The sequence below is a fragment of the Coregonus clupeaformis genome, chromosome 27 (assembly GCF_020615455.1).
Source record: "Coregonus clupeaformis isolate EN_2021a chromosome 27, ASM2061545v1, whole genome shotgun sequence".
Lineage (NCBI taxonomy): Eukaryota > Metazoa > Chordata > Actinopteri > Salmoniformes > Salmonidae > Coregonus > Coregonus clupeaformis.
The window spans coordinates 49,489,197-49,512,242 of record NC_059218.1 but is presented as its reverse complement, the minus strand read 5'-3'; the positions used below and the strand labels follow the sequence as shown (position 1 = coordinate 49,512,242).

Sequence of the window (23,046 nt, the reverse complement as noted above, 5' to 3'; positions counted from 1 at the left end):
ACACTCAATGGATGTTTCATTCCTATGACCTTCCATCCACCTGTCTCTCTCCTGTACTCACCGAGACACACATAGGCTACAAACCATCCAGGCCCTGCTCTGTATCTGTACTAGACTCTTATCTGCAACACACAGACATAGCATTACGTAATCAACATTAGCACTCTCTCTGAAAAGTTGCAGTTTCACAGATCTTTTGTTCGGTTAGCCTCTTTTAGCAAATTGTCGCTAATATGCCATTGCTAATCTCATAGAATAGTCCCTTTCAAATAAATCACTAAACTTGCTAGTTTTTAAAGGTACTTGTGCAATATTGTGTTTTTTCTCTCTCCATCTGTCTGCTACGAACATCTCCATGCCATGCATAATGTCATTAAGTAGCTGTGTGACTGGATTCCAGGAGCCAGTTAACAAACACAAATTATAACCCTTATGAACCATTTTTTTCTAAAACCATAAATGATTTGTCAGGTCACATGAAAAGCAAAGCCCTGACAGTTTGCTCTGAAATAAGCAGCCTAGGCTACTTCCAGTCCCAACAAACATGGACCCATTCTCTTTTGGAATTTGGAATGGGATTCTGTTTCTAGAATATGTTCTGGTACTTTGATACCGTAGCTACGGCAATGACGATCAGTTGATTAAGACGGTAGAAGGAGCGACACGGTGTAACACCTCAAGGAATACTGGAAGGGAACAGCTGTGTGGCGTCTGTCTGTATTTCCGCTGGGTTGCCTAGTCTGGGGATTGGTAGGGGAGCTTAGGGGGCCAGGGGTGGGCCTCGCCTGAATCGATGCTGTTCAGGGTTGGGCATGGTGGCTTCCTCCTGATGAAGTCAACTGTTGTTACGGGTGACTCTGGAGAGCAAGAGGTTAGGCGCGGCGCGGAGGAATGCAATTTCTTCGCAATCTGACAGAGCGCCGGAATAAAGTGCCGCACTCTTCCTTGGCAATTGCAGAGAATTGCTTCTCAGGGTGACAAATGATTAGCTGTTATCTGTTGACTGAATTTGATTCCTACAAGCAGCTGAGTCAGGTAACTGTAGAGGAGCTGAGGAGAGGAGCGGAGAGGGAGGAAGGAAGGAAGGAAAGGTTTTTCCAGGAAATGAAATCGGCTTCCCCAGTCACACCGGGACCAAATATAATCCTCTCTGTCAGAGCAAGATTACTACTTTCTCTAATTACAGACAGCTTTCCGTCAGCGGTAGACTGTTTACCGAACAGTGCAGGTGTCTGTTTGGGTTGGGTATGCCCTTGTTGCATTCTTGTTTGTTTTTAACCCTATTGAGAATAGAGGTTTAGAAAAGCCTCCTACTTCTACATAGCTGCTCTCGTGGGTAAATTTCAGCATCTTTTTCTGTCAGGAATTTTTCAGGTGTTTTTTCATGTGATTTGATTGTAGCTAAATATCCTTTTCTCAAATAAGACACAGACAAACATTGTAGTGATCCATAGACATTTACCAAAGCAATAGGAAAATAGCTTTAGTTCTGCTCAGTCTAACGAGCTAGGGTATTGGCAAAGCAAATGTACAACAGAGTCTATAACGAGCAATAATGAAGAGGTTTATTCCTCTGTAGTACAGGGTAAGGATTTTGACACATTAGGCCCTGTGTGGAATTCAAGCCTTTGTCTGTGTAATGGTTCTCTGGCACCTTGGATTCAAGTTTGAAGCCAATTTGTAGCACTGACAGCGAGCGAACAGGAAAGGCAGGGGGAGAGATGTGGTCGCTACACTCTGAGAGAGAGACTTGAACGGTTCAAGGTGTCAATGCATGATTAGTACCCTCTCTGCAGTAGATCGGCTGGGTGGTTGTCACCCTGTGAACACAGTTAAAAGGGGAACTGGTTGCCCATTTGTTCTGTCACACCTTACACCGACCAAAACAGATAAGAACTAGAAAAGAAACAAACAGACAGACATAGCACCTTTGAAACACCACACAGCAGCTTCACAAAATGGTTGAGCCAATCAAATACCTTTCTGTCTGTCTGTCACTAGAATCAACAGAAAGCTCTATCTTTACCCTGTGTAAGCTCCGGGGATGTACTAACTGTCCATTACAGAGGATTTAGTGTTTTCATGTTAGAAAAGTCACATATATATCAGTATCTGGGAGGTTTGACAACATAAACAGAAAGGTAAAGACTACCAGAACATTTAGGGACCTTGTCAGACTGGCCCTTCCTGTCCGACCCTGAGCACCCATGTGGGAGTCTTCGGCATGTCGTGTGTGTCACAGGAACAACATAAAATGTCTCGTCAGCTCTTTGTTTTCATTAACTGAAACAACAATCAAGAAAGAGGAGAGAGAGAGAGAGAGAGAGCGAGAGAGAGAGAGAGAGAGAGAGAGAGAGAGAGAGAGAGAGAGAGAGAGAGAGAGAGAGAGAGAGAGAAAGAGAAAGAAATGAGTCCTTCTCTCGAAGGGCACCGCTGAAAGTGCCTTGGACTTCCTGTTACTGTAGATCAGTGATAGGCAAACTAATACTTCACCTCTTTTTATTTGGGTTAACATCTCTCCTTCTCTCCCTATATTTGAGTGCAGCTAGGAGGGGAGGAGCCAGGGGTAGAGAAGAGGAACGGGAAAGAGAGAGGGGGTGACGGGTGTAGAAATGTAGCGGTGTAGCTCCCCTTCCATTCATCAGGGCTCACGGCTGTTTTAACCCAGTGTTGATAGCCCCAGTGTTTGTCTCAGGCTCAGAGTCTCTCCCCTCTCCCTCTGAGGGGCGTTCCCCACATCCACTCCTCACTGTGGGAGCCTGAGCTCCACTTTTTAAAACTTCTCTCTCCATGTGATTTATGACCCACCCATCAGATATACCCACGGGTGCTCTCCCCTCTCACCGTCTCCACACACACAGCCCCCTCCTTACACAAAGACCTCCTGACTTAAATGGATTAGACGGAGCAGTTATCCGCAAATGGATCCCTCAGCAGCCTGGCATTATTACCTCTGTCCTGTTAACTACCTAACGCACTAAGTGTAGTAAGTGTGTCCCAAATGGCATCCTACCAGGTCAAAAGTAGTGCACTATATAGGGAATAGGGTGCCATTTTGGATGCAACCTAAGACGCTGTATGATTGCAAAGGTGAAGTGGGTCCTGAGCTGCTACTCTACTCTGATCTGCCACAGCTCTGTTTGCCACAGCTGTAATTACCTGGTTTGAATGAGTTAATAGCCATTGGAAACTGGTTTTGCAGGGATAAAAGGAGCTATATCTCATGTTCAAAGCGATGAGAGGTTTAACCTGTTTCCATTCTGTAGCTCTCTAAATAAAAAAAGAAATGTTTTCTTATCAGGTAATAGTTAAAAGGAGAAACTGTTGGAAGTACACTGTCTTGAGGAAAGCTGGGAAGATGAAAGGCTTTTGTTAAAAGTTACGCTCAGGACAGGTTTCCTGTGCCTTTCTGCTAACTCCCTTGTCTGTCCCTAGCAAGTTCCTAGCTCCACTCTCTTCCTCCTGCCTTCTTGCGTAGCCTACACTGTCTTTGAGGGGAAAAGTAAACCCTCCTTGCCGCCTGCCCGTGTTAGATTAAATACCGAGATGGCGACAGGAAAACGGGTGGGAGGGAAAACAAAGGCCAGGGTGGGTGAGGGATGTTGGGAGAATTATCAGATTGGTGACGGAAACTGTTGTCTGACTCTGCCCCAATGTTGCAGAGTACAAATATACTTCTCTGTTTCTCTAACCTTTTGGAGGACACAGTCATCTATCTGTCTGAGAAAAGGCACATTGGGGACTTGTAAAAAAAGAATGCATAAATCTCATCCTTTCTCCCCCATATATCTTTCATCTTGAAAAGAAAACGGAAGAAAAAAATACAGTGCCAGTCAAAAGTTTGGACACACCTACTTATTCAAGGGTTTTTCTTTATTTTTACTATTTTCTACATTGTAGAATAATAGCGAAGACAACACAACTATGAAATAACACATATGGAATCATGTAGTAACCAAAAAAGTATTAAACAAATCAAAATATATTTTATATTTGAGATTCTTCAAGGTACCCACCCTTTGCCTTGATGACAGCTTTGCACACTCTTGGCATTCTCTCAACCAGCTTCAACTGGAATGCTTTTCCAACAGTCTTGAAGGAGTTCCCACATATGCTGAGCACTTGTTGGCTGCTCTTCCTTCACTCTGCGGTCCAACTCATCCCAAACCATCTCAATTGTGTTGAGGTCGGGTGATTGTGGTAGCCAGGTCATCTGATGGACTCATCAGACCAAAGGACACATTTCCACCGGTCTAATGTCCATTGCTCGTGCTTCTTGGCCCAAGCAAGTCTCTTCTTCTTATTGGTGTCCTTTAGCAGTGGTTTCTTTGCAGCAATTAGATCATGAAGGCCTGATTCACGCAGTCTCCTCTGAACAGTTGATGTTGAGATGTGTCTGTTACTTGAACTCTGTGAAGCATTTATTTGGGTTGCAATCTGAGGTGCAGCTAACTCTAATTAACTTATCCTCTGCAGCAGAGTTAACTCTGGGTCTTCCTTTCCTGTGGCGTTCTTCATGAGAGCCAGTTTCATCATAGAGCTTGATGGTTTTTGCGACTGAACTTGAAGAAACGTTCAGTTCTTGAAATGTTCCGTATTGACTGACATTCATGTCTTAAAGTAATGATGGACTGTTGTTTGTCTTTGCATATTTGAGCTGTTCTTGCCATAATATTGACTTGGCCTTTTACCAAATAGGACTATCTTCTGTATACCCCCCCCCCCCCCTACCTTGTCACAACACAACTATAGGCTCAAACGCATTAAGAAGGAAATAAATTAAAGAAATTAACTTTGAACAAGGCACACCTGTTAATTGAAATGCATTCCTCATGAAGCTGGTTGAGAGAATGCCAAGAGTGTGCAAAGCTGTCATCAAGGCGAAGGGTGGCTACTTTGACTTTTTTGGTAACAACATGATTCCATATGTGTTATTCCATAGTTTTGATGTCTTCACTATTGTTCTACAATGTAGAAAATAGTAAAAAATAAAGGAAAACCCTTGAATGGGTAGGTGTGTCCAAACTTTTGACTGGTACTGTATATATATTTTTAAAAAATACATATAATGATTATAGAATATTTAGGGAATTGTGTGCATATAAATATAAAGTCATATCCTTATTTTCTTTAGTTATTTTTCCTTTAAATCTGTGAAAAAGTGTAAAGTGTAGTGTTAAAGCAGTTTCCTAGCAGGTATAGAGTTAAACGGGGCCAGCAGGGAAGTCTTCTCCCATAGCACATTTCCTCTAGTTTACATTGTACAAATCATTCTGCCTGAGAGAGCCCTAACAGGGAAAGTAGAATTAATATGACTTCCGGTCGAGATGAACATTTGATACACGCTAAGTCACTGGGGGTTTTTAAAGAGAGAGAATGACGTTTCCAAGGAACTTTGAGGAAGTATCAAGAAAACAATGAGCTTAACACTTTGCCTGGCTTAGCTCTCCTCCTTTAGTCCTTATTGTGTGTCTTAGAAGAATGGTGATAGCTCGCAGACAGTAACAGAGCCCTGTGTATGTGTGTGTGTGTGTGTGTGTGTGTGTGTGTGTATGTGTGTGTGTGTGTGTGTGTGTGTGTGTGTGTGTGTGTGTGTGTGTGTCGGTGCAGTCTCAACATGAGACTATAAGCACTATAATGTGTTTAACTTGTAAACTAGTCGGAGACAGATTACTGGTGGATTGCAGCGAGGCGAGGAGGCGACATTTCAACTGTTCACCTTTTGCCTGCTAATGGCCCAGACTCTTGCTCTCTCTCTCTCTCTCTCTCTCTCTCTCTCTCTCTCTCTCTCTCCTCTGTCTTACCAAACCTCAAGCACCTTTTTAATTTCTTCCCTCATTCCAATCTCCCAATTAAAAGAAACGGTCATTATTAGTTTATTAGCAAGCCTCAGCAAATGTGTTAGCGGATATTCAGTTGTTAATGAACGAATTCAAACTCCCCCTATTGAACGTATTCACAGGCAGCTGTGAGTGCTTTAGCTAATAATAGTTTCCCAAAGACAAAAGATTAAGGAAATAGCATTATAGGGGGCATAACAATAGAGGCCTATTGGAAGCACTCTAATGGAATGCTCTTTCGTTTAAAAATGGTTTCCTTTCAGAATTTCTATGTGCTTGTCTTGCTCTTTTATAGAGCTCTCTCCTCTCAGTATATAACAGCTATAGCTGCTGCTATTCTCCCCAGGCCGGGCTATTGGCACAGGGAATAGAGCCGGGGTTGACATAGACTATAGAATGTAAGTTATCTCTACCTGTTGGAGCTGTATTTCCCTCCTCCTCCTACGAACCACTTTGTGTTGCTGCTTTGGCAGCCTGGCATGCCCTGCCATCTTCTTAACAAGGCAGGTGAATTGTTAATTAAGGTTGAGGTAAAGAGGAGGTGTTGGGAGGGGAGGGGAGGGGAGGAGGGAGCAAGCAGGGTAAAAGTGAGAAGCACAAACAAGTCGAAGCATTTGTTCGCGGTGTAATCTACACATCAATTATCCCGCTGAGCTAATTAGCACCTTGCATTACCCCAGGTACCTGCAGCATTCACACATGCTCACTCTTTCATGCTCCTGATCAAAAAAGGAACGGATTGACAGAAACACAGGGAGGCTGAACCCAAGGGTAGAGCTAAGGCGGAAAAAAAGCCTTAGATCAAAATTTCCTTTTTACTCTTTTACGATAAAGAAACTCTCAGTGTGTATGCATGCACCGTTACGTTTCCCAGGTCCCTTTCCACATCATCTATGCCAAAGAAAACTGCTCAATTATGTAAGGGGTACGGGCATATACCATATATCATACAGTACGTACCCAAGTATGCCAATAATTGACAGGGAAATGGGTTTGTGTGGTTAGTATGGAAAACAACTGTTTTTAATGATAGCTCGTTTTATTCACGGACTGACAGGCAAGAGGTAATGTTTTTGGCAATATTCAATGAAATTGCTTTATTATTAAAAACGACTGAATTTGATGGATTTTGTGCATTAAAGACAACATTTGTTTTACATCGTATGCTAGAAAATGTCACAGTATGACTTTAAACTTTGATTTGTGATATTCTAAAAAATATGAGTCTATACTATGTTGTTGTAACAGCAACATCAGTAAGCAATGATGTTCTTCATTCTAATGATGAAGAAACAAATTAAATGGATATAGGTGTCTCTTTGTTATGTTAAAACCTCTCTGTTACGCAATAAACTAGATGGGGTGTGTTTTGTCTAAGCATCCTGGTTAAAGATTAGGCCTTATAAAGGTGTGTTTAGCATGAGAAAGACCCTTAAGGGGTCCGCATGTGTCATGCGGGTCCTCCTGTGGACCGGCCGCTCTGTTGGTCAGAAATCATAATTATAATTGACTAGGAAGAAGCAGCCCTGTTTTTTCCTACTGTGGGGATGGGGAGCCCCTCCTGTGATGTAATTAAAGGTGTAGTCTCTGCTCTGCTCTGGGTGGCAGGTGAAACATGGAATTAGTAGGCGGAGGCAGACAATGTGAGAAGATCTGTCTCTGATAGTGTTTACACACACCCACGTCATCCATAACTTATGGGCTGGGACGTGTGATGATGTTGTTCATTTAGTTAGACAGAGAGAGGTTACTTACACCTCTGTCATCTGCCTCCTAGAATAACACCTATCGACTAACACAACTCATCTCGCATACACATGGTTCTGAAATCTATCTGACTCATCATACAATGTCTTAGTTAAAATAAGAGCATCCTAGTTTTTGCATCCAATGAGTTTCCTGGTATCCTCGTTTATGTCTGTGTAAGGTGATGAGGCCTCTTTGGAAGCTGCGTCCTCCTGGTTACTCTAGCTAATTGGGAAGTGGTAACAGTGTCAGGCTCTGTGTCTGTGTCCCTGTGAGTCTCCCGAGGCTGTTTCCCTCCCTGTAGGACGCCGAGCCTCGCTGGGGCCCGTTGTCAGGGGGTTCGCCCGCCGCTCATTTGCTGATTGGAGAGAGGTGGAGAGAGGTGGAGAGAGGTTGGTGGGGAAGAGGGGATGAGGGGATGAAAAGAGGCCCATTTCCTGCAGCTCGTTTGATACCTGGTGGGGATGCTATTCAGGTGACAAAGATCCAGGCACAGAGGGGGGACCAGATGTGATTTACACACTCATTAGCATCTGAATGAGAAGGCTGAGACCCAGGCTGGATCAGATCAGATTGGGGGCCATGCAGACCAGACCGGGGTGGAGGGATGGGGGGGGGCTCCCACTGCCTTGCTTGGTCCTCACCTGGATGGATGGATGGGTTCCCCTTCTCTCCTCCTCTCCCCTCTGATCTTTATCCCATCTGAGGGGCCTGATCCCTCACCCCCTACCTCCCCCCTCTGACCCTTATAAACCCCCCTACCTTCCCCTCCCTTCCCCCTGGCCCCCAGCTGGTGACAGACTGGCAGACCAGCAGAGTTTTATGACAGTGAGCAACCTTTCCTCTCTTTCGTTCTCCTCCCTCTCTCCTCTCCTCTGCTCTCTCTCTCTCTCTCTCTCTCTCTCTCTCTCTCTCTCTCTCTCTCTCTCTCTCTCTCTCTCTCTCTCTCTCTCTCTCTCTCTCTCTCTCTCTCTCTCTCTCTCTCTCTCTCTCTCTCTCTCTCTCTCTCTCTCTCTCTCTCTCTCTCTCTCTCTCTCTCTCTCTCTCTCTCTCTCTCTCTCTCTCTGTCTCTCTCTCTCTGTCTCTCTCCTCTCTCCAGCTCGGAGCACAGATGCTATTCAGAAAATGTGCCTTCACACCAATTTAGTTTTTTTACCTCGTTCATTGTGTTTAATAGACATCAGGAATATTCTACTAACCCAGCCCCTAACAATGAATCCCGAACAATGCCGGTTTGCTTGGATGTCTTCCAAGATGCTATCTTGTGACAGGGAGCCTCTATTTCATACGTTGGATACATTTCATTCATAGTCTACAAAAATATCTAATATTTTATGTGGTAAAAGGTAATAAATGAAACGTGGTCATCGTTTTGGCTACCAGTAAATTATTTTAGTGAAGAATTTGGAAAGAAACGGTAATAAATAAACATTGCTGTATGGTAATGAGTCAGTGTTTCTCTTATGGGTTTAGTCAGGTTGACAAGCTGTCTCCTGCAGTGTTTAAAACTGTGTACAGTTTCTCCTGTTTTTGTTCATTAGAATCTAATAGAGAGATAGAAGGGGAAGAGAATGGGAAAGAGAGAGAGGGGGAGTGAGAGAGAAAGAGAGAGAGAGAGATGGAGTCTAGTAGAGAGAGAGAGAGACAGAGACAGAGAGAGAGAGATACTTTTCTTCTGACTTTTGTTTATTGTTTATTTCACTAGCTTTGGCAATGTAAACACACATTTCCCATGCCAATAATGCCCCATTGAATTGAGAGAGAGAGAGAGAGAGAGAGAGAGAGAGAGAGAGAGAGAGAGAGAGAGAGAGAGAGAGAGAGAGAGAGAGAGAGAGAGAGAGAGAATAGAGTAACTGACAGATTGTGTTAGGCTTCAGGTGCAAACTCAGTGTTCCTGAGATAAATGTAGCTGTAGGCTACAGCCGCCTGGACAGGAATGCGTAACAACCTTGACCAGATCAAACTGTTGTTTTTACCCATTTACTTATCTCAGGGTCTGTACAATAGTTATGGCGAGTTAGGAAAGGTGAAAAGCATTTGTTGGAACACAAAACAACTCAACTTGTCTGACTTGTGAAAGGATTTTAGCTTCTTTTTAGCTTCTTACAAGCCAGCAAAATAAAATAAAAATTACCTCAGGCCTACACATTCTGTGCATTTTTTTGTACTTTGCCTATTTTCTTCTCATTGTAAAGGAAATCACCATCAAATGACTTTGTAACAGTGCATAATTACAACTCAGGTTCTGCTTAGCTGTTATTAACAAAAACCTACAGTAATCCATTCTGGCAGTGCAATATGTTATTGTAGCATACTAATTAATCTTACAGGAAGTGTAATACATTTACAATATCAGATTGAACCAATACTGTATATAGATTTATTAAATCTTTTAATCAGTTCTGGCTAAATTAATTTTGCACTGATTGCTTACATTTGAATTTGCATATACTTAGTGCAAGTAATTTATTTTCATGGATTCCTTTTTATTAAAATGGGGCATATGGCCCTTGAGCTAAAAAAAACATTGCTGCTTTTTCCACAGAACATCCTCACTTTAGTTGCATTAAATAGCATGTCCCTTTTTATGCAAGCAAAATCTACAGCTAAAACTGCTTCCTACAAGGTTTACCTTATATGAAGAGGTTATGACTTATCAATATGACCTGTATCCAACAACAATAGGCTCTATTTTGTCAATGTGATATAGTTGAGAGTTTCCATTGTGAAGAGGCATGTTTCTGATATCTACCGCAGTCACTCTGTCATGCTCTGTGGCCTTGGTAAGAGTAGATGATACTCCTCGTGACGCACCTTTTCTTTCTTTGTCCCTGATAAACAGAAATGTGATAGAAGACACACCTCTCTCTCTCACTCTGCAACCCCCACACACACACACACATGGGAGCTCAGCCACTCACTTGCAGTACAGTAGACTGTAATTGATGACAGTGATGCATGAATAAATAAAGGGGGGACTAGTGGTGTTATGGTGGTGGCTGTATACAAGGTGCAAGGCCCCACTGGCTCTCTGAGGGCCTGAGCTCACTCACAGCTACAACAGACAAACAGAGTCCCCCCCTCCCCCCCACACATCAAACCAACAACAGGCCCTGGCCCTGCTCAGGCCCCCGTCAGCAGATTCCTTTACCTGGAACGGAACTGTAACTGTGTGTGTGTGTGTGTGTGTGTGTGTGTGTGTGTGTGTGTGTGTGTGTGTGTGTGTGTGTGTGTGTGTGTGTGTGTGTGTGTGTGTGTGTGTGTGTGTGTGTGTGTGTGTGCGTGCGTGTGTATTTCTCGATGCCAGTGCATGTGTGTTTATAAAAGAGCATTCGGAGGGGAGGGCACACTGGGGAGGGGAGGCGGAGGTGGGGGGCGTGAACCTGTGGCAGCGAGCCATGGTGTCCCTTTGCAACTGGTGAGGAGGGCTGGAGAGAGAGAGGGAGAGATGGGAGGCCCGACAGAGACAGGGCCACAGAGAGAGAGAAAGAGAGAGAGAGAGGACAGGTCCAGATAAGATTCTCAGCTTATAGCAACACACTACTCCACTATCAAGAACATGGATACTCTGTTCGCCAGAGCAGAGCACTGTACCCAGCTAGCAGGATGAGAACATCTAGGAAGCTAAAATATAACAAGAAATAATACAATTCCAAAAGAAATTTGTTACATTTGTACATACTGCAAGATGAATTCTCCTTGTGGCTTCTACATTGGATTTATATGCTATATTTTGATTGAGGGAAAAAATAATACAAGGGTTGATGTGTGTGAGGGGAGACTTCCAGCTGAGCACTTTTTGGGGTAACATTAATATTTGATAGGATACCTGATTCTTCTTCATAAAGCACAATCTATTTACTTCTTTGATCCCCTATTCTTATTTCAGGACATTTCATTATTTATCTGCTTATAAATATCTGCATAAACTGAGCAGACGTAGGTGATTTGTCAACAGTCCAACGTGGAGGGGACATTGATGTGCAGGTGGTGCTCCCTTGGTATTCTCAGCAGTGATTACTATACAATTTACATTTGTACACATTTACGTACAAAAGCACACACATTTAGAATAGTTTAAGTACCCGCTTGCTGCATTCAATGGAAAAAGGGGTAAGAAGCCTAAAAAGGGGCTTTTATACTATAGTCAAAGAAAATTAGAAATTGTCTCCCTTTATGTGAGCAAAGTACCAGTTTGCCCACGATGAACGACTCAAACTGGAAAGTGTTTCATCCTTCCTCCTCCGAAAGGTTTTGTGTGTATTTGGTTAGTTACAGTAATTATAGCCAATAAGTGACAGCCAAAATCAGACAGGAGAAAGTAGAGGCTGCAAAGACACATACACACACAAACACACACACACACAAACACACACACTCTCGTAGCAAGGACCCGCTGCAGAACATCTGCTGAGAGATTTGCATATTAATTAACCCATATTAACACTAATTATTCTGGGAAATTATCAAATAAATTAAATTTTCTAATTTTAACCTTTTCCTTTGCTTGACGTATGTCAGCAGCCAGAGGAACCTTTCGCTGGAAATCGATCTCACCTGAGCCGGTGATCTTAGGAGATTGTTATTTTTATTAAAAAAAATAAAAAATAACATTCCTCCCCAGCTTTCTGCCTCGAGTCCTGATGGCAGTCTAGGGAGCTTTTGTGTGTCTTGCCTCTTCCCCCCCCCCCCTGTTTTTGGCTCCTGCGTTGGGGAGGAGGGGGCCCAGAACATTTGTCGAGGAGGAGGAACGCAGGCATGCACAGATGGTGGATCTGTACAGGGCGAGTAAAGGTGGGCCCTCTAAGCAGTTGAGCAAACCTTGAAGCTTTCTTTTTCCAGCCTTTTGCTCAGGCCTCTGCAAATAAATGGGAGTTTAATTCAATTAGAGTCAGGCTACTGTGGGTGCCTCATGGCAGACATTATTAAACATAACCAACCCCTTCCTGACACACTCAGAATCACTCACCACTCACTCCCATGCAAGCAGACACAGAGAGAGAGACACACACATACACAAACACACACACACACACACACTCCCCACTCCCAGGTTGGTTTACACATCGCTGAATTTTGACCATTCATCGCCTCTACAAAGCTGCTCCTCTCCTTTCAGCTCTTTGTTTGCCCTCTGCCAGTCCTGTTACTGCTTATGGCCCCTGTGGAACACCAGCCTAGTAGACTTGGACAAGATCTCAAGCAATCTTGTTTATCTCACTGGAATAGAGACAGACAGTCACAAGCATTTTCGGTATGTAATGAATGTAAAACAGCCAGTACTCCTAATGAGTAAAAATCCAAAGTTAGCCATATTAAAAATTCCGAAGACAGAAGAATATATTTAAACCTTCCCTCCGTTCCTCCCACCTACAACCCCCAAACGCTTCCTACCCTAAAAGGATGATTATTCACGGAATGGCCTACTCAGAGCCCTAAACTCTGTTGTGAAAATGAATTATGACAGTTAAAAGGTCATTGTTAAACCCCCTTCCAGTGGGGTAGCCACAAGGCTATGACCTCATTTCTACCTTAATGCCTCTCTACCTCCCCTATCCCCCTGTTCTTCACCTCTATCCCCCACCCCCCCTTCCCATTCTGCCCTCCTAGCCATTCAGGTGATCTGCATGTTTCTCATTCATGAGACAGGGCAGTTATCCTCCAATAGGGTGAATGTCCTTGCTCATTACTGCCACTGATAGCTACAGGAAACACAACATTACCTGGAGCTAAGCCTCAATGGCCAGTTAGCCAGGCTTTCAGTGTGAGTCACCTACCACCTTTCTCCATCACCTCTATGGGAAGCTGGCTAGAAACTGGAAAGTCTCTGCCTCCAAATATAGGGTACTGCGATGGACATAGAGACACACGGGGTGGAATAGATATTCTGGCGCCTTCTGTCTCATGTGTTCTAAAGTGGTTATTTGGATATTTGTCTGGGTTGTTCGTTATGGATGCAGTGCGGATCCAGTGCAACCCAGCTTGGGAACCTGTTGAGAGGGCTTTGTGGAAGAGCGTAGGGAAAGGGAAAGAGTAGGCACACAGATGCACGTTTGCGGCACATTCATCCAAGGTATGTTTATTTGAGTGTGTGTTTTGGGTATGTTCAGATGGTCATTGTATGACTCAGAGGTTGTATGATTGATGTCTGAGTGTATGACACACAGATTTCATATTGTGAGAGTTATGGTTAGTTTAACAGCTCAACAGTAAAACATAGTCATATTTTTTGTTCTTAACATGCTGTCTTTTCTCTTTGGAAGAATACTTTCCATTTTAGAGTACTTTATATGCCCTTTTTTATTATAATGGTACAGAGAAACTGTCACAGCAGAAATATTGATTGTCAAATGTCTTTATTTCTTTGTTTTAAGAAAGATGATGAGATTTCAATCAGACTCCTTCTTTTTGTCACAGACATTGAAAGGATAACTCTCTCTCTCATCCTTCAACAAAAACTGTCATTTTGGAAGGTTATAGTCATCATAATCAATACACTATTGGAACTGCCATCTGTACTGGTATGCCTGACAGCCTAATACCAGAGTTCTGAAAGGGTTCTAATACCAGAGTTCTGAAAGGGTTCTAATACCAGAGTTCTGAAAGGGTTATGTCAGACACGTTTAAGCAAGACTCAAGAGAGCAATTACAAGTGTCATTTTAATTATCTGTAAAAGACGTTCCCTTTATTTACCTCCAATCAGGAGAAAAAAGAGAGCTGGTAAAATCAGCTGGTAACAGGTAGCATCAGTCAAAATGCCAGCTATAATTGCCTTTGTTGAGGGTGGCACTTAAACTAAAGGAGGAGAAACATAGAAAGTGTCATCTGAAAGAAAACGTAGCCTAGAAAGTAAACATGATTTCTTTGTCTATCTCATCTAGAAACACAAAAGATTGATTAGCAGTGAGGTATAGAACAAAATAATGGCATAGTGTAGGCTAACATTAGTTAGTTCGAAATGACTTTGTTTTGGAGTACAATGCCCAACGTCAGACTGGTGCTTATAGTATACTGAGGCGTCTGCCAGAGATGTCACCTAAACAAAGCAGGCTTTCTGAAGTCAATGCTACTTGCTTCTTTGATTGACAAGTTACACACTGTCATTTCTGTCTTCTCCAAGCTCTTTGGTGAGTATTGCTGTGTCTGATAGCCAATGTTCCAGTGAGCTCCCCTCTCCTGCTCCCTACCTCTCCCCTGAACATGTAGACCTGTATGGAAGCACAGAACCCCAACCTGGCGTTAGTAGCTTTCATGGTTTGGTTTGGACAACTGTAGATGTCTAGAGGTTTGCAGGGAGTGTGATGATCTTCACCTCTCCTCTATGTCCAAGGCCCATTGTCTCCAGCTCCGTTGCTAAATGTTGAAGACTTCACATTGTATCGCCTCTCTTCATGCATTAACCTATACGCTATACATAGACCTATAGCACACTGAAAAACGCCCTATGAGAGTTTTGGGGTGTAAAGAAAGGCCTTTTAAAACCTGTCCATCCTTAGATAATGTCATTCACTCCTCCTGGGCCTGTCGGTATTCAGGCTGTGTCCAGAGATCAGGTCTGCAGGGGCGGGGTAATAGCTTCCCAGGCCTCCTGCTTCTTTGTTACCCCCTGCCGCCCGCCTGCTAGGCCACCCTTAGAAACCCTCCTGGGAGAAAGGGGAGTAGGGAGTCCACAGCACGTTGTGTTGCTAAGAAATTGTTAAATCTCTGGGATGAGTGGGGTTAGGGGGTTTTGGGGTAAGTTAGGAAGGGACCAAAGGGGAAATATAATAATAACACATTATCAATTGTGCGCCAAGGTATATCTGGGACCACACAGCAGGAGTTTGAATGTCTCACTTTCTTTTTGGCTTTTCTTTTTCTTTGGCTTTCTCTTTTTTCATGTCTGAGGGCATTACCCAGTCTGAACTTGCCTAAACCCTTGTGGTCACACCTCTTGAAAAGGTTTTGTTTCCGCCGTCAATTGGTATTCTAACCAGGTCAGCTGATTCTGCTGGCCCTGTCTCTGCAGCCGTTTTCATTTTAATTTGCACCTGTTGTTCGGAAGGCAAGTGCAGACCCGTGGATTATACAAAGATCATGTATGAACATACTGTATATGCTCAGTGTAATCTTGGTATATAACAAACAAATATCAGATTTATTCTCCCTTCTCAGTTTTGGAAATTACGAAGGTTTTATGGTTTAAGGTTTTTATTTATTAGTCATATATAGCTAGAGTACAGCAATTAAAATGGACCTTAAAAATGTTTGCACTCTGCTTTTTCCTCGCCTTCCCCTAGCCACATTTGAAATTGGTTCCCATGATGTCATACTCTGATTTCCCCCCTCTGTGGTTGCTGTGAGCGTGTTTCTCCAGAGTGGTGTTTTAGGAACTAGCAGTGAGGTGTGTCTGTATATGATGCAGTGGTGTGGCGGTCCTGTTTCTCTAGCTGAGCTAATGTCCCGTGTTTATTCCTCTAATAAGTCTTTTGACTTCTTTCGTAGGACAGACAATTTATGGACCTTGTGTGTAGACTGGAGAGGCTAGAGAACCAGCCTTGTGAGGGCAGACTAATTCATAAACAGCCACCTTCCATTGAGTTCACAGCCCTTATTTACAGGGTGTCTATTTTAAGAAAAGCTGCCATGTGTCTGGGACCAAGTGTTGTGGAATCAAGCGGGCTGCTACTTGTGTGAGTTATTTTAATGTGGGGCTTGACTGCGCAGTATTTCTCTCCGCAACCATGACTCATTGAAAACACTCCCTGAAAAAGACAAGAGGAGAGGGAACGGAGGGGAAGGAGTGGGATGCAGGTCCTGTTTTGATTAAGTTAGGGGTATTTTATATGTATTGTTTCATTTATCATTGTAAAGGTCTGACTTGACGATTGATATCTGTCAAGTTCTGGGGGAAAATACAGTACAGTAGGTGCGTCACTTATTTAGGAGTGGTGAATATGATGAAATGACTAGGGTTTAAGACGTTTCAATCCAGGGTGGTATGACTATGTGACATTTGTAAATATCAGAAGTGCAGAGTATCTCAGCCACGTCGGGTATGCTTTAGATCTGTGAGCCCAACTGAAAGGTGTAGCTAGGTTGGCATCTTAGGCAGTCTACTGCAAGAGAAAATGAGTGGCTATTTTGGAGTGTCTACCTAGCAGCTGACTGACTCCACACACCATGATGGTTAAAGTTACAGATACCAGACTATCACGGTGGGTGTTGTTGTAATTGGGATGTACCCCCACAAGAAAGGGGCCATGTCCCAAACAGGGATGGGTTTAACCTGTAATCAAATAAAATCAAAGTTTATTGGTCACGTAAACAGTTAAGCAGATGTTATAACAGGTGCAGCGAAATGCTTGTGTTACTAGCTCTTAACAGTGCAGTGCAATCATGACTTCATCTAAGGACATAATCCTCTATGACCTGTTTTCCATTTCAGGGTCAGTACGATGAGCACCAAATGGGAATTCCTCTGTAGTGACCCATCTTCTTTTGTTTTGTGTTCTCCCTCATTGCAGCGTTGAACTATGAGAATGTGATGGATACTGGTTCAGAGACAGAAGATGAGGACAAGCTGTTGGTATCGGAGGAGGACGGCCTACTTAACGGGGTGGGCAGCCCTGCCAGCCTGACCAACCATGACGCTGGATCCCCGAGGGTGGGCCACGCCCTGATGACAAAGGAGGATGAGGACGATGACATGAGGGACAGCGGAGTAGACCATGTCTGGCATGACAACGACATGCTGCACGCCTCAGTCGACGGTACTGGTGAGTGTCACATGCACACACACACGCGCGTGGATTACGGCCAAAATGTTTCCGATTTATTTTGGTTTCCATGAGATAATAGGCTAGCCAACTCCTCCCCCCTTCACCACCACCACCTCCACAGTAACATGGGAAGTGATTGACCGCGCCTGGCAGTCATAAGAAGTGGATGAGATCAAACTACGTTTTGACATGCAGTGAGTTGACAGGGGCAAGCAGAGTCAGGAGACATTACTGTAACTTGATGATGAAAAGGAAACGTATGATGGTGCCATTTAAGATGGCAGAAGTATGCTGGAGATTCCTACACCCCACATGACTAAAACTCACCCGGCTCGTCCCAACGCTAAATCTCGAACATTTGTTCTCATCTTTATCCTCACTAAGATAAACCAGAGTTACATAAAATGATATTAACAGATAGCTTTTCAATCATAAAATTCAGAGCATACATGACATTTTCTTAGAATTACCTCTTTTGATTGTCTATATTATCACAATATGATCAAACCTTCAGTATGTGATTGATATATCTTAATTTGCTAATAATCTAGTTTAGATCATTGCAGGCAGGTGATACATACAACTTTGTTGGCGCCTTCCATTTTTTTTTCCTTCGGAGCATCACTGATAGCAGAGAGCCTAGTCATGGATGCTTGAAAGATAAATACTTTTAATTAGGGCTAGGGGATAATCATTAAAGGAAGCCAGACTGCTGCAAAAGTCATTAACAATCTTAAATGAAATTTTTATTTTTATGATAGCCATTTACATGTATAATAAGAGTCAATGATTCTTGCAGCGGTGTGACAGAAACAGAGTGTGGCGAGAACTCATGTAAGACACCCCATTTAAATGAGCCGGTGTTAGCTATTCATTTCTGCTAATGAACTGGGCTCTGTAGAGTGCTGAAAAGGGGGAAATATTCCATGGTCTAAAATGTTAATACGCTCAAAAAATTATCATGTATTGAAAAGGAGGAAGTTCACTTTGTGGTTACTGATTATCGACATGAAAATCGGAAACATAGTTGTCGTAGACAATCGATGTATTATTTTGCTATGTTTATGGATATTTATATTTCTGCCCCACTAGTAACAGTTCATATGGGGTTTGATTCTTTAAAAATAGAAACGTTTAAATAAATCAAGATAAAAAATAAACAAGTAGTCAAAGCATACAGTAATTGTTTATTTGATAAAAGCCTGTGGTGCCTTAATGTCTGTAATTCACTTATGTTACATTTCCCAGATAATCTGCTTCTCATGTGATAAAACGTCTTGTCTGCCATATTTCTGAGACCTAGTGTAGTTAATTAGTGTAGATGATGGGAGTCTTCTCTTTCCCAAGCTTGTGGGCACTATGTTTGTCTGTCTTTTTTCCTCTTTCACGGTGCCTTACTGTCTACAATGATACCTCAGCACATAGCTTTACCCTGAGATAAGCTGTGCTTTTCTCCCTGCCTTTTCTACATCAGCTTTAGTACTCTGTCCAAAGGATACAGGTTTTGAACTGAAGAGCACTGCAAAAGTTTCTTAGCTGTGCCTTTCCGGTGCCAGCACGATCAGAGTTGTGTGTTCTAGAATTGTCCTTGACATTCTTTCATCCCACAATGGGGTGGTGGACGCAGTGTGCTGGAATCCATGACTTCACTATCACTGACAGAGATTCTAGAATAAATCACCTGCATTCTCTCCTTTCTGTCCTTGTCTCTTTCTTCTCCTGGCCCGGCCCTGTTCAAGGACTTTCAGAAAACTAACAGAAAGGAGGAGGAGGACCTGTGTTTTTATTGCGCCCTGTTCCAATGGTAACTGGCCATAAAAATAGGAATGTTTTCAAAACAAACAGCATCAATGGCGTTAAGTAAATAGGTGAACTTATGGCAGGGGAAAGGTATTCTGGACCCCTCCTGGGTCGCAGTCAGAAAATTAAACATCGTCTTTCAGTGAGGTGCAGGCCTTCTCTCACACTCCCCCTCTCCTTACATGATTTATCAGGTAGAGACAGACAGAAAGAGCAGACTGGCTCTCGACTCACATTACACTTTCAACTATAAAAACTGGCTCTCTCCAATGGATGTGTAGCTGTCAGAAGCAATAGAAATGGCCCAAAACATTTTTTTTTGCAAAGGGCCATAGAAGTGAGGTAGGTGTAAGTGGTCTTAGCCTACCTCCTGCTGGAAGTTCTCTCACTCTCATTCCTTGACCACATACAGATAATAGGGACTTTTCAAGGTAAAGAGGGAAGAAAAAGGGACAAAAGGCAAATCCCCTCTTGTGCTCCTTGACTCATATCAAAAATATGCAGTGAAATTGGATTACTAAGGCTGTAAAAACCAAAATGGCTGCATCCATGCGAACTCGTCCACTTTCCAGGAAAAAGAGACATGAGGGAAAGAGGAAAAGAGAGCTTGATTAACATTCAGTAAATTATAAACAACAAAAAAGTAACTATTCATATATGCTGGTCTCTTAAACACCAGAATTATATTTGTGGCTGTGTTGGAGGATTTTTTTGATTGCTCACAATACTCCAGTGTATCTTCAACAATATTGCTAAAGGGCCATTTCCTTAGAGTGCAGCCTGGTTTGATGTCATTACTGTGAAGACAACGGCACTCCAAACCCCCTCATATGCAAATGAAAAATGGCTGGCAAGTTTATCCACCACACAGTCAAGCTTCATGTCAAGGGAAAGTTGAGTACTTTTCATTCAAAAGAGTCCATTTTTTATTCTCTGAAGCTATTGGCTGGGTTTTTTATCTGTTTGGTGCAGAAGGAAACCGTCTCACTTCAAGCGAAATAAACAGAAAAAAAGCCTCTCTTAATGATTGAAATGAACCAACCATTAAAACAACTGATTTTTTGCTCTACACGAAAATATACGGTATATATATTGTATAATATATTAGTTTTTCTGCGTATGATTCGTGATTGCTAATTCAATGACAATGCAGCCCTCAAAAAATTAGGACGATTTTACACAACTTGTCAGCTACTTTTTAAACGAATTTCCTAAATGTTTTCTGTTAAGTTCAAGGTGCAAGAGACAGTAAAGAAGAGAGTTCCTCTATTCCCTTAATCCATTGATTTGTTTGTTTACCCCTCCATGGCAACACAGTATCCTTGAGACCATAGAAATCACATGGCTAGAACAAGGAGAAACAGAGAGAGACAGGAGCCATTTTTATTACCAGCCACTATCTTCTCGGAAGTACCTTGATTTAATTTTCAAAGACAGGACGGAAGGAAGGAGTCACAGAGGACTCTTTAAGTTAATTGTCTGTGGACTTGAACACCAACAATGTCCTCTTGTTCGCCGCCTATACGGCAAGAGAATTTACCCACCAATGTCAAAAGTTGTTCTCTCCCTTGTTTATGAGCCTGTCTGTCAATCTGGGGTCCTTTATTTATGGCTGTCTTACCTGTGCCAGGACAAAATGCAAGTCTGCCCTTGTCGTTCCTAAGACTATGCATTACACTGATTGGTAATAGAGTCTAAGCCCACAGCCCACGTTTTTCTGTGAAAACTCCCTGTATAGTTTGTTATTTTTTCTGCCGCATGTAGATTGTAAGTAGTGTCACAGTGAGGGAATAACAACTGCAAGGCCTTTTGTGCCAGTTACTCCTGTCTGATTGTTCAGGTGGATGGGGCTGGCTTCTTGAATTAATCTTTCTTTCTGGCGACTCTCGCTACCCCCGGAATGGCAGAGCAGCTTTCTTTCCCACTGCTTGTTGTTTTTAAGGTAAATAAGGCTCTGTCTGGTCCTGATGATAGCATTCATTAAGAATGCCACACAAAGCCTTGGCACAGTGCAACACAGCAAGCCCTTTATATCTCCGTACCTTCCTCTGAAGGCTTCATTGTGAGGCTTGGGTTTGCTTGGTACACTACAGCACAGAACATTGAACTGAACTTCTTTTCTCCTCCCCTCCTCCCTTCCCTCTTTTCTCCACAGATGAAATGAAAGATGATTATGACACTATGGGGCCTGACACCACTCTTCAGACAGTTGGAAACGGTACAGGTGAGTTGATTTAATCCATTGTGATGAGATTTGATGTACATACAGTGAGGGAAAAAAGTATTTGATCCCCTGCTGATTTTGTACGTTTGCCCACTGACAAAGAAATGATCAGTCTATAATTTTAATGGTAGGTTTATTTGAACAGTGAGAGACAGAATAACAACAAAGAAATCCAGAAAAACGCATGTCAAAAATGTTATAAATTGATTTGCATTTTAATGAGAGAAATAAGTATTTGACCCCCTCTCAATCAGAAAGATTTCTGGCTCCCAGGTGTCTTTTATACAGGTAACAAGCTGAGATTAGGAGCACACTCTTAAAGGGAGTGCTCCTAATCTCAGCTTGTTACCTGTATAAAAGACACCTGTCCACAGAAGCAATCAATCAATCAGATTCCAAACTCTCCACCATGGCCAAGACCAAAGAGCTCTCCAAGGATGTCAGGGACAAGATTGTAGACCTACGCAAAGGCTGGAATGGGCTACAAGACCATCGCCAAGCAGCTTGGTGAGAAGGTGACAACAGTTGGTGCGATTATTCGCAAATGGAAGAAACACAAAAGAACTGTCAATCTCCCTCGGCCTGGGGCTCCATGCAAGATCTCACCTCGTGGAGTTGCAATGATCATGAGAACGGTGAGGAATCAGCCCAGAACTACACGGGAGGATCCTGTCAATGATTTCAAGGCAGCTGGGACCATAGTCACCAAGAAAACAATTGGTAACACACTACGCCGTGAAGGACTGAAATCCTGCAGCGCCCACAAGGTCCCCCTGCTCAAGAAAGCACATATACAGGCCGTTTGAAGTTTGCCAATGAACATCTGAATGATTCAGAGGAGAACTGGGTGGAAGTGTTGTGGTCAGATGAGACCAAAATTGAGCTCTTTGGCATCAACAACTCGCCGTGTTTGGAGGAGGAGGAATGCTGCCTATGACCCCAAGAACACCATCCCCATCGTCAAACATGGAGGTGGAAACATTATGCTTTGGGGGTGTTTTTCTGCTAAGGGGACAGGACAACTTCACCGCATCAAAGGGACGATGGACGGCACCTTGTACCGTCAAATCTTGGGTGAGAACCTCCTTCCCTCAGCCAGGGCATTGAAAATGGGTCGTGGATGGGTATTCCAGCATGACAATGACCCAAAACACATGGCCAAGGCAACAAAGGAGTGGCTCAAGAAGCAGCACATTAAGGTCCTGGAGTGGCCTAGCCAGTCTCCAGACCTTAATCCCATAGAAAATCTGTGGAGGGAGCTGAAGGTTAGAGTTGCCAAACGTCAGCCTCGAAACCTTAATGACTTGGAGAAGATCTGCAAAGAGGAGTGGAACAAAATCCCTCCTGAGATGTGTGCAAACCTGGTGGCCAACTACAAGAAACGTCTGACCTCTGTGATTGCCAACAAGGGTTTTGCCACCAAGTACTAAGTCATGTTTTGCAAAGGGGTCAAATACTTATTTCCCTCATCATCACATTTCCTATTGCTGCAGGATTCATTTCCTGCTGTAGAAAACTGGCTCAAATCAAGATCCTACATCTGTATTGTGTTAAAAGAAGAGGCCGAGACCAACCACCCTTCCAATCCCTGTGTGGGTGGCTGTGTATCTCTGTGTCCGTGTAGAGCATTAGTGTCCCTGCATGGTCCTTTCTACACAAAACTATGGAACCAAA

General features: G+C 43.1%; 1 protein-coding gene across 5 annotated transcripts in view; it reads left to right on the top strand.

Moving 5' to 3' along the window:
* The window catches only part of zeb2b (zinc finger E-box binding homeobox 2b), a 76,806-nt gene that overhangs the window by 38,083 nt on the left and 15,677 nt on the right, over positions 1-23,046 (top strand). For 4 of the 5 annotated variants that reach the window (XM_041851649.2, XM_041851647.2, XM_041851648.2 and 1 more), the window contains 2 exons: positions 17,094-17,345; positions 21,304-21,372. In XM_041851649.2, the coding sequence (XP_041707583.1) occupies positions 17,094-17,345; positions 21,304-21,372 (321 nt within the window). Of the gene's footprint in view, positions 1-17,090; positions 17,346-21,303; positions 21,373-23,046 lie in introns of all 5 variants that reach the window. The other variant, XM_041851646.2, reaches the window with a different exon arrangement.